Source organism: Dromiciops gliroides, chromosome 1 (genome assembly GCF_019393635.1).
Source record: "Dromiciops gliroides isolate mDroGli1 chromosome 1, mDroGli1.pri, whole genome shotgun sequence".
Lineage (NCBI taxonomy): Eukaryota > Metazoa > Chordata > Mammalia > Microbiotheria > Microbiotheriidae > Dromiciops > Dromiciops gliroides.
This window is the reverse complement of record NC_057861.1, coordinates 200,362,909-200,376,715: the sequence shown is the minus strand read 5'-3', so window position 1 is coordinate 200,376,715 and position 13,807 is coordinate 200,362,909. Positions and strand designations below refer to the sequence as shown.

Genomic DNA, 13,807 nt, shown 5'->3' with positions numbered 1-13,807 from the left:
CGAAGCACTTTGTGATGTTTGCTGGGGAGAGGAGATTTGCAAGGCAATCATGGGAGATTTTTGAGCAGAGAAGTGATGTGACTAGACTGTTGCACAGGAAAGCTTTTAGGCAGGGGGATAAAAGACAAAGTAAAGGTGGAGAGATCTATCACAGGATTATTGCAGTAGTTAAAAGAGATGAACAGGATCATAGATTTAGAACTGAAAAGAAACTGAAAGATTATTGAGTGCAGCTCTCATTTTACTGATGAGGAAATTGAGGCTCAGAAAAGTAATGTGACTTCTCCATAGTTACTGGCAGAGCTGAGATTTGAACCCAGTTTTTCTAACTCCAAATATAACATTTTTCCCACTTAAAATAAAAGGATTTATTCTGTACCAGGGGGTAGAAGTTCTATAAGGACAAAAGAGACAGATATGAAAAGCATTTTGGATGCAGAATGATTCCCTGGAAAAATGCTTATTGATTTTAAGGTTTGTCTCGGTTTTGCTGTTGAATATTTTTAGGTGGTGACTCCTCAGAAAGTAGTTCCTGCCATTCTTCAAACCTGTATCTCTTATTCAGTCACAGCCAGACTTTCTCCATCATGGAATAAAGCTGGTCATTTGCTAATTCAAGGTAACTAATTTGCTTGATTATCAGTGAATTCAAGAAGCTTTCTGAGTTTTTTTTTTTTGAGTTTGTTTTTGTTTGCCAATTCAAATTTTAAAAGCATTTAGTTAGCACCTTCCATGTACAAGGCATTAGGTATACAAAAATTAATCTGAATTATTCTTGAAAATTCTTGAAATTCAATTATTGATATTCAATTCTTGAAAAATTTTATTTTTAGAGAACGCTGTGGTGGTAGTAGAATGCATTATGTATATAGAAGTAAATTCAAAGTAATTTTTGTGGTTTGTCCTCAGTTTCTATTTATCTTGTTTATAGAGGATATTGCTTTGAATGAAGTCAGTCCCACACAGGCAGACGCTTAGAGGCAACTACACGAGTGCCACTATGCATTCTATCCAAAGCTCTATTGAACTTTCTAGGATAATTTTGCTTCAGGTTCTTCTGATAGCCCAGAACCTACAATGTTTTCCATAATTATAAAGACCTAATCATCTATAGCATTATTTTCAGATTTTACTGTTAAGGTGTAAATGCGACACTACCTATAAACTCTCTCAATAAAGTTATTCAGATGAACAAGGCTGTGAAAGGAAAAAATGTATTGGTGATAATTGCCAGGAGATAACACCAGGAGCCTGCAGTAACTAACTGCCTACACCCTCATTTTTGGTCCTTTGTAAGAATGGAAAAAGGATAATGAAGAGAATTCTCCAGTAGTCAAATAACAAAAAGCAACAAAAAGAAAACCATTTATTTTCTATTTCTATTCTTCTTTCTTAGTCATGGTTTTTCTGGTTTACACCATATATATTTTTTCTTCTTTTTAAAACTATTCTTTCCTTCACATTTGCTCTAATTGTAACTGCTAGCTTCCTATACATATCTATAGGGGCAACAAACTTTCCTCCATCATCTATTCACTGGCATATTAGCCTGTAGTTTCATTTCATAATTTTAAGTCCAAAAGGAAGTTAAAGTCATTACAATATTACATACTGTAAGACTTGACACTAGGGAATGTAAACACATTTACTTAGTAAATATATAATTCTATCTAAATGTTCTCTGCCAGGAGGGAAACATTTTGTTGAAAAAAAAGTCTTTATATCCTTTCTTATATATTTGGCTAAATATTTGTGTTAATTCTGATTGAAATATGTGGATGGTTTTATTTTCTTTGAAATATCTTCAAGGATTCCTTTGAATAACAAATTAGTTTTATAACATTTTTCTTAGTCTCCAAGTATGAAAAATTTCAGAAATGATAACTTTTGTGTGCAGCAATAAAATTCTCGAATCATAATAATACAGTATATTCTATGGATTTCTTTAAGGGAGAGATTTTCTTTCTCAAACGGGAAGGCAAAGTGCTATTGGTAAGTATGTATGCCAGTAGGTAAAATAAAGTGATTAGCAGTTGTTTAAAAGTATCTTTATTGGGGCAGCTAGGTGGCACAGTGGATAAAGCATCAGCCCTGGATTCAGGAAGACCTGAGTTCAAATCTGGCCTCAGACACTTGACACTAGCTATGTGACCCTGGGCAAGTCACTTAACCCCAGTTGCCTCACCAAAAAAAAAAAAAAAGCATCTTTATTGATCTTGAAATTGACATGATTTTGGTTTGTATGTTTACAGTGGATCAGAATGTTCTAGCATTTTGATATGAAATAGAATAGAAAATACTTTTTTTCAAAGATTGACAGATATTAGATTAAGAACAACTATCCTAATAAAAAAAAACACTTTTATATTCTATTTTTAAAATGTATTAGGGATAGCAGATTTGGGCAACATTTAATTTTTTATGATGTCCCAATAAGAAATAAGTATAATGATATTTTTAAAAAGTGAAAACGACTTCTGATAAGAGCCATACGCTTTCTTTTCTATTAAAGAAAAAGACCTGTCTGGACTGTCAGACATGTTTTAGATCTTTAAGTTCCACATAGTTCCACAACCATTTTGTGTAGTAGCTGTGTGATCCTGGGCAAATCACTTAACCCTGTTTGCCTCAGTTCTTCAACTGTAAAATGAGCTGGAGAAGGAAATGGCAAACCACATTTGACTGAAATGACTAAACAACAGTTGCTGTGTCCTGTCTCTGGATTGTAGAAAATTCTAAACTTAGTTTAATTTTTCATTGGGTTGGATCTGAAGTGACGGTAAGGCTTCCTCATTCTGACATTGAAAGCAGTTTTAATTGTGAATGAAAAAAAGATGGGTGCTCCTAAAGATTCTGGGAATTTTGCAGTATCCAACCATAACCTCTGGGCACATTTACTATTTGAAAGACAGCTCAGGTCAAAGGCTAGAGCACAGAGGAAGACTTTCTGGTAAATCTATCTATATAGAGTGAGTCCAATCTATATATTATCAAATAGACTTTGGGCTATTGAAATTTTTATACCAGTACTTTCTTTTGCTGTGGGACATTTCATATTCTTCCTCTCACTTTAATTTAAGTCTGTAGTCTAACTTCAAATCTTTAAGCCCCAGAATTATAAAACATTATATAGAACTTATTTTAATTCTCTGTTTACTTTGGTGGAGACACTCTGTCTATTTGAGTACCTGCTTTACCAAAGCAAATCATCATCTTTGCATATGCTATATGACTTATATTTTATCGTAAATCCACATAAAAGATCTACAAAAAGTACTGGAGTCCTTTCACTGCCTCTTTTAAAATCTTGAGGTTATCAGTATTGGTGTCCATCCACTGTGATTGGAATATAGGATCATAGGTTTCAACCAGAAGTGAAATTAGGAGAACATTTCATTCAACCATATCATTTTATATATGAAGGGATTGAGATTCATATAACGTGCCTAAAGTCATACAGGCAGTATGTGACTGAACCAGGATTTGAACTCAAGTCTTAGGAACCCAATTCCTAATCCAGTGCTCCATTACATCATATTCCCTATCTATATCAGCTCTCTCATTCGTTACATGACCAGTCCACTTCTTTTTCTCTCCTCAGTATGTATTTTAGAGTGTCTATTCAAAAATTGTTCTTAGCCTTGTTTCTATTGAGAGCACATTCTTTTATTATTTGGCTGAAAATACTTAACATATCTTGATAGCATAGAAAAATTCAGTATGATAAAAATTTGAGACTAATGGCAGGACACATTTTCTTTTTCAGTTTTGGATATCAATGTATCAGAAACCCAACTCTGCATCAGTATAGAAGCCTGTACAGTTAGACTACCACCACCCAAGGTACCAAAATATTCCATCCAATTTCTAGGCCTCAAATTGTGATTTTTACTGGGTTTTATTTTAGGTTGGTGCTTTTTTATTTGTTTAGCATTAATAATATTATAAAGCTCATTTTTCTTTGATAATCATCAAAATACATTCATTGAATTTATTTTTATTGCTCTAAGTTTTTCAAAAAATCCCACCAGCAAATTAACTATGCCTCAAATTAGGCAATTGAATATAGGAGATTTGAGGAGGGACCAGTTGGGACAAATCATCAACAAACATGGAATTCTGACTTTTAAAAAATTATTAAGAGTTTATTACAGGGGGCAGCTAGGTGGAACAGTGGATAAAGCACCGGCCCTGGATTCAGGAGGACCTGAGTTCAAATCTGGCCTTGAACACTTGACACTTACTAGCTGTGTGACACTGGGCAAGTCACTTAACCCTCATTGCCCCGCAAAAAAAAAAATTTTAATTATAAAAAAGAGTTTATTACATAAGAAGTTTTATCAGGCTTAATGTACACACAAAGACATAGATAGTTGCTTACATACATACACATATACTCACATACACACACAATTGTCTTTTTATCCCTACTGTTGCAAAAATTTCTAAGTCCAACGAAGAAAAGAATCAGCAAAGTCTCCAAGCCGTGGAAAATGTTTATTGAGAGAGGGTACCAGTCTCACAATAAAGCTGGTCAGTCAGAGGTAGGACCTGAAAGACCCTGAGCTCTACAGGTCTCTAGCTTTTATACCCCTCCAGGGCTTAAATGCTTATATACCATACTAATTTTAGACACCATAAAACATGCACATAGGTTGATCATCTAGACTTCCTCTCAATTTGCAGTCCATATACATGGAGGACCATAGGCTGATCAGCCAAACTTCCTATTAGCCACTAGCTTGCTATTAGCCACATTAGCCACTGAATGATCTGCTAACTGGAATTGCTGAATACCTAATACTGTGATGGAAAGGATGATGGCTAGAAGCTACAGATGGCTAGAGATGGTTTCTAGCAAGACTTGATAATCATCTGACTGGATAATCAGAACATTATTGCTAATCAAAATCAGAATAGCATTGCTAATCATAGGGGATTGGAATTAGCTCTACTGGTATCTGTTTTACCTAATATTGATGTAATCTACTAATAAAATAAAATATCTAAATATAGCAAATCACAAATTTTAGTTGATATATTGATTATTGCCATAATTAAATCTCTTTACATCTCTTATTTAAGGGGTGGGGAAAATCTCACTCACACTATTCCTTAACACAGTGCCTGGCATGTAGTAAATGCTTAATAAATGTTTATTGATTGATATATGCATACATACTAAGTATATATATATATATGCATACATACTAAGTACTATAGCAATTCAAAGAAGGGAAGATTAGTAACATTGTTAGATATGGCAGGAAGGAGATACCTGGTGACTTCAATCATATAATGAAGGTATCATTAACAAACATTTGAGGGTCTTTTGTGTGTAGTACATACTCCTGTGTACTAGGAATATAACAGTTTTATGAAAAATAGTCTCTGTCTTTAAGGGACTTATAGTTTAGTTAGGGAGATAGGATATGTTGTTGAATCATTTGTCACGTCCAACTCTTCATGACCCCATTTAGGGTTTTCTTGACAAAGAAACTGGAGTAATTTGCCATTTCCTTCTACAGCTTATTTTATAAATGAGGAAAATGAGGCAAACAGGGCTAAGTGACTTACCCAGGGTCATGTCTGAGACCAGATTTGAACTCAGGAAAAGAGTGTTCCAGACTCCAGACCTGGCACTCTATCCAGTGTGCCACCTAGATGCCATAGGATATAGTACATTAAAAAATAACAATAAAAGATAACACATGCTTAGTACCAAGTTAGTTGAATAAACAGTGAAATAGTTAAACAAGCATTTATTAAGCACGTATTATGTGACAAGGGCAGTTAGTAGTGCAGTGGGTAGAGACTCATCTTCCTGAGTTCAGATCTGGCCTCAGACACTCATGTGCTATATGACTTTGTGCAAAATCACTTAAGCCTGTAGGCCTCAGTATCCCCATCTGTAAAATGAGCTGTAGAAGGAAATGGCAGATCTATCCAGTATCTTTTCCAAGAAAACCCCAAATGGGGTCATAAAGATTTGGACACAACTAAAAATGACTGAACTACAACAATACCTGGAAATTATATATTCCATTCTTCTGAAAGGTTTTATCCTTCATCAAGGAAGAAGTGACTCTCCTAACACTCTCTAACCTGGAGGAAAACTAGTCCCTAATACTTTTTATTTCTCTTATGTGAAGGATCAGGGAAAGGAAGTGTCAGGGAGGTTGGAGAGGGTAGAGGAAGAAGATACCAAAGTTCTAGATAGAGCTAAGACATTAGTACATTAATAAGACAAGAGTACATTAATAAATGTACTCTTTCTACTTTCTCAGGTGCTATTAAAGGCTCATTGAAAATGAGACCTAACAAGATGAGAAGCCTTAGAGTTCTTGCTTATTCCATTGTCCTATCCAAGAAAGATGGGGAGAAGTGGAGGGTTATGTGAACTGACTTATGTAGTCCCAAAACATGAGTCTTCTGTCTATTAAGAGATTCAAATTTCCTCTATCCTTTACTACCTGACCCTGTTTGTGAAGCTTCTTTCCACATTTTTCTCTTCTAACCTCATTCTTTGATTAACCAAGCTCTTATTTCAAAATATAAGTGCTTTCCTTCTAGGGTTATTCATATTAAGCATTCATAGCCTATTATTTGCCAGGTTGTCTTAATTCTGACTAAAAGGTATAAATACGTGAGTTCTGGTTGAAGGCAAAGATGGAGGTACATGGAATTCTGAGTAAATGTGAAGCCAAGTATCAGATAATTTGGTCACAGTATATATACACAGATATATGTGAATCAGGGTAACTTAAACTAGTATATTTGGGGAGTAACAGTGGATCTGACTATATGTATAGACTTCTTTTTAATGACTTGATTCATTTGGGGGTTTATGCATTAAAATATCTTCTTTCTATTAAAAGCCAAGTGACTTTGAAATTTCTGAAAACATATTAAAGAATTTTGATGGTAACAAGCATGCCATTATTGAGGGGCACTCCATTTTAAGCAACTGGTGCTATGTCTTACCAAGGTAAGAGTTTAATTTGTAAATTCTCTGGTAGGTCAAAAATATTCATTTCCCCTTCTTGATATGTGCTAAATTAGATAACATAAGGTTAAAATTTTACGAATTGAGTGATTAATAAAAGTGTCAAAAACAAAACAAAACAGAATTGAATAGTGAAAAGAGACCTGAATTCTGGTTTTCCCTATACCACTAACCAGATATATGACATAGCCTATCTGGGCCTCAGTTTCCTCATCTAAAATAAGAAGTCTGGACTAGTTAATTTTTAAGATCTCTAAGTCTTACTCATAAAATCTAAGATTACATGAGGTAATTTTTCAGTACATGAATTACTATAATCATTAATTTCTTTCATCAATTCAAAGGGAAGTTAATACAAAAGCTGACCATTAGTTTTAGTTCCAAAACAATTTTTATGCCTTTTTTCCAACCATAGGAAATGTTTTCTATAAAGACAGGTAAGCCCATTCCAATTGCAGACTAAGTGACCCATGGTTTATTATTGGTTTTTTTGTTTGTTTTTTGCAGGTCAGTGAGGGTTAAGTGACTTGCCCAGGGTCACATAGTAAGTGTCAAGTGTCTGATGTCACATTTGAACTCAGGTCCTCCTGAATCCAGGACTGGTGCTTTATCCACTGCACCACCTAGCTGCCTCGCATGGTTGTATAACAAAATTGATTATGTTTTATATTACAATCTGAAACTTCTAGACTTGAATTGTTATTAATATAAGATTAGGAAATGATACCAGGGCAGCTAGGTGGATAGTGTGTCAGAATCAAGAAAGACTCATCTGCCTAAGTTCACATCTGGCCTCAGACACTTATTAGCTCTGTAATCCTGGGCAAGTTACTATTTGCCTCAGTTTTCTCATCTGTGAAATGAACTGGGGAAGGAAATGGCAAACCACTCCAGTATTTTTGCCAAGAAAAACCCCAAATGACATTGGACATGACTGGGAAACAACAGAACAACAACATAAAATGACAACTCAAAATTTTATTCAGATACAATAAAATCTCACTAATTTGAATCCTACTAAGTAAGGATTAATGATTATTTGGATGGTCTGAGTTGAGACTGTCTTTAATTTATTATTTTTGAGAGTTTTTTTGAAGAAATTAGGATAAATGAGATTATAAATTAACAAAATTACAGGAAAAATGCTTTGAGTATTTTAAGAAGCCTGGGCCTGGGGTCTGGAAGACCTGGGTTTAAATCCTGCCTCTGACACATACAAACTGTGTTATTGTGAGCAAGTCACTTAATCTATCTGTGAAACTCTCTTAAGACTTTAAATTACAGCGGCCTTCTGCAAATCTCATTTGTGGAGGGAATTGATAGAACTGGAAGGTCTCCATCCTAATTAAATCACAGGGTTAGATCCCTCCCTCCTCAAAAATAAATCAAGTATTATTGGTATGTAATTAATGGGTTCTGTGCATCAGAAAAAATATTGGGAAAACTTGTACAGGAAACCCTTTCTTAGACATTATTTTGTGTTCATCTTTGTAATGTACATAAATTTTCTTTGTAAAATGTCCTACAGGACAGATTTTTTTCTGATTCAGATTTATTTCCCACCAATTGATGTGAATTGATGAGGTTTTATAATGTTTGTTTTTTGGGGGTCGGTAAAAATTTTCTAAATAGCATTACTTTGCCTACTAGAATTAAGCTGGAAATCATTTAATTATTAATGATGCTTATATCATTTTTTGCATAGCATGAAAAGGGGACAGATAACAAGTATTCTTCATACTGTTCCCCCTGATTGTCCTTTTCAGTCACCTGAAGATTTTCAGATACATTGGAATAGTCTGGTAAGGAGTACTCATGTTTTGCTCCAGATACTTAATTTGATCTATGTTTATTGTTTCTCTAAAGCTTGTAATTTTTTTTTAATGTCTTAGTATGGATATAACCTCCCAGAGGATTGTGGAAAGATGGAAATATACTGCACTGTCTACTTCAAATTGATAGGGGAAAGGCTTTTCACATATCCTTTAAGAAACCGGTATCTTTGAAATATCTCTTACCTGTCTTAGCACCATTGTTTTATGTGTTGGTCCTAGATCTAATTTGTTTCCAAATGCAATTATTTTCGGGCAGCTAGATGGCACAGTGGTTAAAGCACCAGCCCTGGATTCAGGAGTACCTGAGTTCAAATCTGGCCTCAGACACTTGACACTTACTAGCTGTGTGACCCTGGGCAAGTCACTTAACCCCCATTGCCTGCAAAAAACAACAACAACAACAAAAATGCAATTGTTTTGTACTTCTTTTAATTTCATCAAATGAATAATATATAATATAAAATAAGAACTGATAATTGACATTCATACAACACCTTAAATACATGGTACACAGTACCATTTTAATATTTAAATTATTTATATTTATATAATTTAATTTAATTTATATAGTTATTTATATATTATTAATATATAATAAGTTGCTTAATGTTTCCTTACTTTAAATTCAATTTAATTTTAATTTAAAATAATTCTATACTTCAACAATGTAAAGTCTCATATGCCTTTCTTTATGCCAATTTTACCCCTAGTTTCTTTGAAATTCCTGACCTTTTGTTCTTCCAAACAAACTTTGTGATTATTTTTTTCTAACTCAGTAAAATAATCTTTGATAATTTAATTGGGATGACATAGGGGAAATTAATTAGTTTTACAGTTAGTGTATAAATAGTTCTCCTCGTTCTGCTTATTTCATCAGTTTGTAAAAGTCCTCAAGTTGCTCATTTAATCACTAATTACTATTAATAATACTATGTGCCGGGTACAGGGAATAGCTAGAAAGACAAAAAACAGTTCCTGCTCTCAAGGAGTACCAAGTCAAATAAGGGAGAGAATGTAGAAAACAAGGCCACCAGGTATGGAGTCAGGAAGATCTGAGTTCAAAAGTGACCTTAGGTACTAACTTAGGTACGACCCTTGGCAAGTTACTTTACCCTGTTTCCTCATCAGTAAAATGAGCTGGAAAAATAAATAAAATAAAATGAGCTGGAGGAAATGGAGAACCACTCCTGTGTCTTTGCCAAGAAAACCCCAAAGGGGGTCAGGAAGAAACAACTAAACAACAAAAATATACAAACAACTTATATATAGGACAAATTAGAACTTAAATCACTTAAAGGTGATTTGGAATGGTTTTCTGTAGAAGGTGGGATTCGAACTGGGACAAGTAATCAAGAACTGCCATCAAGACATAATAATAGCTCACATATGTATAGTGCATATTTATTTTATATAATAGCTATTTACATCTCCTTTTTTCAATCCATCTATCACAGAGGTGACAGGATTTTGTCTTTGATCATAGAGTCAAAAGGAAGTCAATGGAGTTTATTGAACAGGAGTTGATGTGGTCAGAACTACACTTTAGGAAGATCATTTTGATAACTGAATGGAAGATGGACTGTAGTGGTGAGAGAGAAAAACAGGGATGAGATTTCAGGGTCAGAAGAAAAAAGGGGGAACATATGAGGGCGGTTGCAAAGGTAAAATAGATATGATTTAGCAACATTGGATGGAGTGCATCAAGAAAAAGTGACGAGTACAGGATGATGTTGGGAATCTGGGTACTTGGAATAGGAAAATTCAGAAACAGGGAGGACTTGGGAGGAAAGATAAGTTCAGTTTTGGACATATTGATATTGATGTTTATGGAACATCCAGTTTGAGATGCCTAATAAGTAGTTGGAGATGAGAGTCTGGAAATTAGAAGAAAGGTTAGGGTTGGATAAACTAATCTAACAATCATCAGCCTAGAAATGATAATTGAATCCATGAGAGCTGATGAGATCAATAAGTATAGAGTAGAGGGAGAAGAGAAGCAGGCTCAAGATAGAGCCTTGGTAGATAGTATTTGCAGGAGTGACCTGGATGAGCAAAGGAGCAAAAGAGACTGAGATGAGATGGGTGGGAGAAAACTAGGACAGAGAAGTGTCTCAAAAACCTAGAGAAAAGAAAGTATGAAGAAGAGTGTGAAAGGCTTCAAAAAGGTCCAGAAGGATAACAATTAAGAAAAGCCATTAAAAAATCGTTGGTGGGGCAGTTAAATGGCTCAGTGGATAAAGCACCAGCTCTGGATTCAGGAGGACCTGAGTTCAAATGTGACATCAGACACTTGACACTTACTAGCTATGTGACCCTGGGCAAGTCGCTTAACTCTCATTGCCCTGCAAAAAAAAAAAAAAATCACTGGTAACCTTGGTGTTAGCATTTTCAGTTAAATGATAAGGTTGGAAACCAGACTGCAGAGAGTCAAGAAAAGAGTGAAAGGAAAAGTACAGATACTGACTTTGGCAGCATTCTCAAGTTTATCCATTAAAGGGAGGAGAGATACAGAGTGATAGCTAGTGGGGATAGATGGAACAAGTCCTCACTTGTTTTTTGAGGCTGAAGGAGACATAGGCATGTTTGTAAGCATTTTAAATCTAGTTTATGCTCAGGTCAAAAGACATCCCCTATACTTGGTGAAACATTTTTACCTACACCAAAGTCTTGTGGAAACAGTCAAGTGATATGTGGTGTGAATACATTGGGATCTATGGTCACAACTGTGAACACAGGTGGTCCAGGCCTTAAGGTTGTCTTTTTACTGGACTGAAGAAGCAGTAGGATTTGGCAGCCCCTGAGTGTCTGAGCAACCTTTTGAAAGAACCACACTGCTCATATCCTGTTATGAGGAAGGGGCTAGAAAAGGTACCCTAAAAATTGTCTGCTTTACCCAACTTTGGCCTGCTTACCACAGGATTCCACCCTGCAATAGAAACACACACAAAAAAATGTACAAAAACTTTTTCAAAGATGATTCCACTCACCATTAGTACATGGCATGTGTGCACACTTATGGACAACATGAAATCCGGTAAACCTGAAAGATGAATAGCTCTTATTGTGAGAGAACTCAGAAGGTGTTTCATCCAAATAGCAGTCCTGAGTGAAACAAGACTGGTAAATGAAGGCCAACTTACCAAAATTGGAGCTGGATACTGGTGTGGCCACAGTGATATCAAGTACCATGAAGCTGGCATAGGTTTCACAGTCAAAACTAATCTAGTCAACAGCTTGTATGCCTTCCAAAAGGTATGAATGACAGTCATGATAATGCAATTGCCCCTTGCAGGGAAGCACCAAGCCATCATCATCAGTGCAATCATGGTGAATCATGGTGAACCTGATGAGGCCCAAGAAAAATTTTATGAAAACCTGGAGACCCTCATTGTCAGTGTGCCAAAAGAGGGCAATTCTGGGTGACTTTAAGACCAGAGTAGCCACGAACTATGGCAAGGAGTCCTTGGGAGGAATGGAATTGGAAGCAGCAACAGCAATGGTCACTTAATACCAAAGATTTGTGAGTCTTGTGACCTTATCACAAATACTATCTTCTGTTTACATAAACACAATAAAACTTTGTGGATATACCCTCACAGAAAATATTGGCATTTAATAGACTATGTCATTATAAAGAGACATTGTAAGGGACAAACAGGATGTGAGAGCGACAAAAGTGATATATGGCTCAGAGTGCTGGACCAATCGTAGACTCATCTTCTCCAAGCTAAACATTTACATTCAACAAAAGTGTCAGCCCCAAGACAAGATGACTACCAGAAGACTTAATGTCAATAAATTGGAGGGCTTCTCCAAGTGTGAATAGTTTGTTGCCAACTTGGAGGGAAAGCTGAGTCAACACATGGTTGACAACAGTGGAGCAGAAAAGGAGTGGGTGACTTTCAGAGATTTGGTGTATAGCACTGCATTTACTCATCTGGACCAGAACACTTGCAAGATTGGTTTGATTAAAATTATGGGGAAATTCAAAAGCTGCTAAGTGAAAAATGAGAACTCCACAGGATTTACCAGTGGGATAGTTTGTCTATCTCTAAGAAGGCAGCATTTAACTCCATCAAAAGTAAAGTTCAGGGGGCAGCTAGGTGGCGCAGTGGATAAAGCACTGGCCCTGGATTCAGGAGGACCTGAGTTCAAATCTGGCCTCAGACACTTGGCACTAGCTGTATGACCCTGGGCAAGTCACTTAACCCTTATTGCCCCATCAAAAAAAAAAAAAGTAAAGTACAAGCAAAGCTTAGATGCACTATTCTTGGCTCAGTAAGAAGGCAGATGAAATTCAGTTTTTATCCTGATAGTAACAATCCAAAGCACTTTTATGATGCCCTAAAGCTATTTAGGGCCAAAGAGCTATGGGGCATCTCAACTACTCAGTGCTGATGGAGCCACATCAATTAATGATAAGGAGATGATCTTTAGTGTTCTCAACAGGCTATTATCAATCAATGCTGAAGTCAGTCCTTCTCTAGCTGAACTTCCAACTGAAGAAAAAGTTTTGAATGCCATTAGACTGTTCTCATGTGGCAAAGTGTCTGGTACTGATTCTGTTCCAGCTGAGATTTACAAGGCAGGAGATCCACTGCTCATACAAAATCTAACAGAAATTTTCCAGGTTATATGGCAAGAGAAAGTTAGCCCCAGAAATTCAAAGATGCCTCTATTATCCATCTATATAAAGGATTATCCTGTGACAAACACAGGGGAATCTACCTCTTAGTAATTTCTGGCAAGATTCTTGCCAGCTTCCTCCTTAATAGGCTGATCCATGGGGCAGCTAGGTGGCACAGTGGATAGAGCACCGGCCCTGGAGTCAGGAGTACCTGAGTTCAAATCCAGCCTCAGACACTTAACACTTACTAGCTGTGTGACCCTGGGCAAGTCACTTAACCCCAATTGCCTCACTAAAAAAAATAAATAAATAAAATAAAAATAAAAATAGGCTGATCCT

At 35.9% G+C, this 13,807-nt stretch overlaps 1 protein-coding gene across 1 annotated transcript in view; it reads left to right on the top strand.

Annotated features, from left to right (window-relative positions):
• Positions 1 to 13,807, top strand: part of C1H18orf63 (chromosome 1 C18orf63 homolog) — a 68,845-nt gene that overhangs the window by 35,761 nt on the left and 19,277 nt on the right. Inside the window, exons 5-10 of the mRNA XM_043977034.1 lie at positions 508 to 619; positions 1,951 to 1,992; positions 3,767 to 3,843; positions 6,879 to 6,988; positions 8,712 to 8,808; positions 8,899 to 8,984. Coding sequence (XP_043832969.1) covers positions 508 to 619; positions 1,951 to 1,992; positions 3,767 to 3,843; positions 6,879 to 6,988; positions 8,712 to 8,808; positions 8,899 to 8,984 — 524 coding nt within the window. The remainder of the gene's footprint in view (positions 1 to 507; positions 620 to 1,950; positions 1,993 to 3,766; positions 3,844 to 6,878; positions 6,989 to 8,711; positions 8,809 to 8,898; positions 8,985 to 13,807) is intronic.